General features: G+C 47.6%; 1 protein-coding gene across 4 annotated transcripts in view; it reads right to left on the reverse strand.

Annotated features, from left to right (window-relative positions):
• flna (filamin A, alpha (actin binding protein 280)) overlaps positions 1–1,174 on the reverse strand; it is a 65,655-nt gene that overhangs the window by 44,474 nt on the left and 20,007 nt on the right. For all 4 annotated transcript variants that reach the window (XM_032522003.1, XM_032522001.1, XM_032522002.1 and 1 more), the window contains exon 3: positions 55–306. In XM_032522003.1, coding sequence (XP_032377894.1) covers positions 55–306 — 252 coding nt within the window. The remainder of the gene's footprint in view (positions 1–54; positions 307–1,174) is intronic.

Here is a 1,174-nt window from a genome sequence, read left to right on the forward strand (position 1 = left end):
ACTCACTCACTCACTCACTCACTCACTCACTCACTCACTCACTCACTCACTCACCTGGAGCACAGCTGTCGACCAGGGCCCCCAGGGCCCGGCCGGTCTGCCAGTCCCTGTGGAAGTTGGTGATAGGAAGCTCGGGCAGTTTGTTCTGGATCCATCCCAGCAGCCTCTGCTTGGGCGTCTTCTGCTTGCCGTCATCAGTCTCCTCTTCCTCATCCCACATGGGCATGGAGATGGAGTAGTGCAGGATCAAGGTCCAGATCAGACCTAGGATCAGCTTCAGGTTCCCATCCACGATAGCTTTAGAGTCTGGAGTCCAGAGTAAGAGAGAGAGAGGGGAGGGGAGGGGAGGGGGGCAGATTTGAAGTCACGTTACCATGGTTTAACATTCATACAAACTTAAAAAATAAACATGGGACTACAGGGCCAGGGATTGAACCCCCAACCTTCTGATTGACAGGCAACCGCTCTCCCACTAAGCCACAGCTGCCCTGCACAAATCGCACAGCCCTGGTCCTGGCTCTCATAGTTCTCTAGTTGAGAATGGTTTTAGTACAATGAAAAGAAAGAAGGCTGATGCATCAAAGGCTGAAGGTAATTTGAACATTTCCAGAAATTATTTAAAAAACAAACAAACACAACAGTTGACCTAAGTGTTTCAGAAGAAAATATCTGCGCTTTAGCTTCCAAATCTCGGCTTTCTGCGATCTAATGTATGGCTACGTCTTCAAGGGGGGACTGGGATGCATACCTAGAAATACTGGACCATGGTCTGGCCTGATCTGAGGAGAGATGAGTGAGTTTATCTTGACTTCACGCCAGGTACTTTATGGCCTTCTGTACAGATTGCAATCTGGCTTCAGGCTCATCACAGCCCTGAGACAGCAGGGACCGAGTAGTTCTGATTACTGCCCAAGTAAATTATCAGTTTTGGTGCTGCTTGATCTTAGTGCAGCCTTCTTTTTTTTAAATGTATTTTCTACATTAATATCAATTTAAAAAACAGTCCATATTGCAACAGAATGGCACTTCTAGCACATCTAGTAACATGTTTGGTGGTTAAAAACATGTGAGGCATTTAGTCTGTGTCCAGACACAGCCACTGCAAGCAGGGGAGAAAGTGATGCAACCAGAAGCTAGCCCGGGCATGACGAAGTGAACCACATACCACCACCAC

This window comes from Etheostoma spectabile, chromosome 7 (genome assembly GCF_008692095.1).
Source record: "Etheostoma spectabile isolate EspeVRDwgs_2016 chromosome 7, UIUC_Espe_1.0, whole genome shotgun sequence".
Lineage (NCBI taxonomy): Eukaryota > Metazoa > Chordata > Actinopteri > Perciformes > Percidae > Etheostoma > Etheostoma spectabile.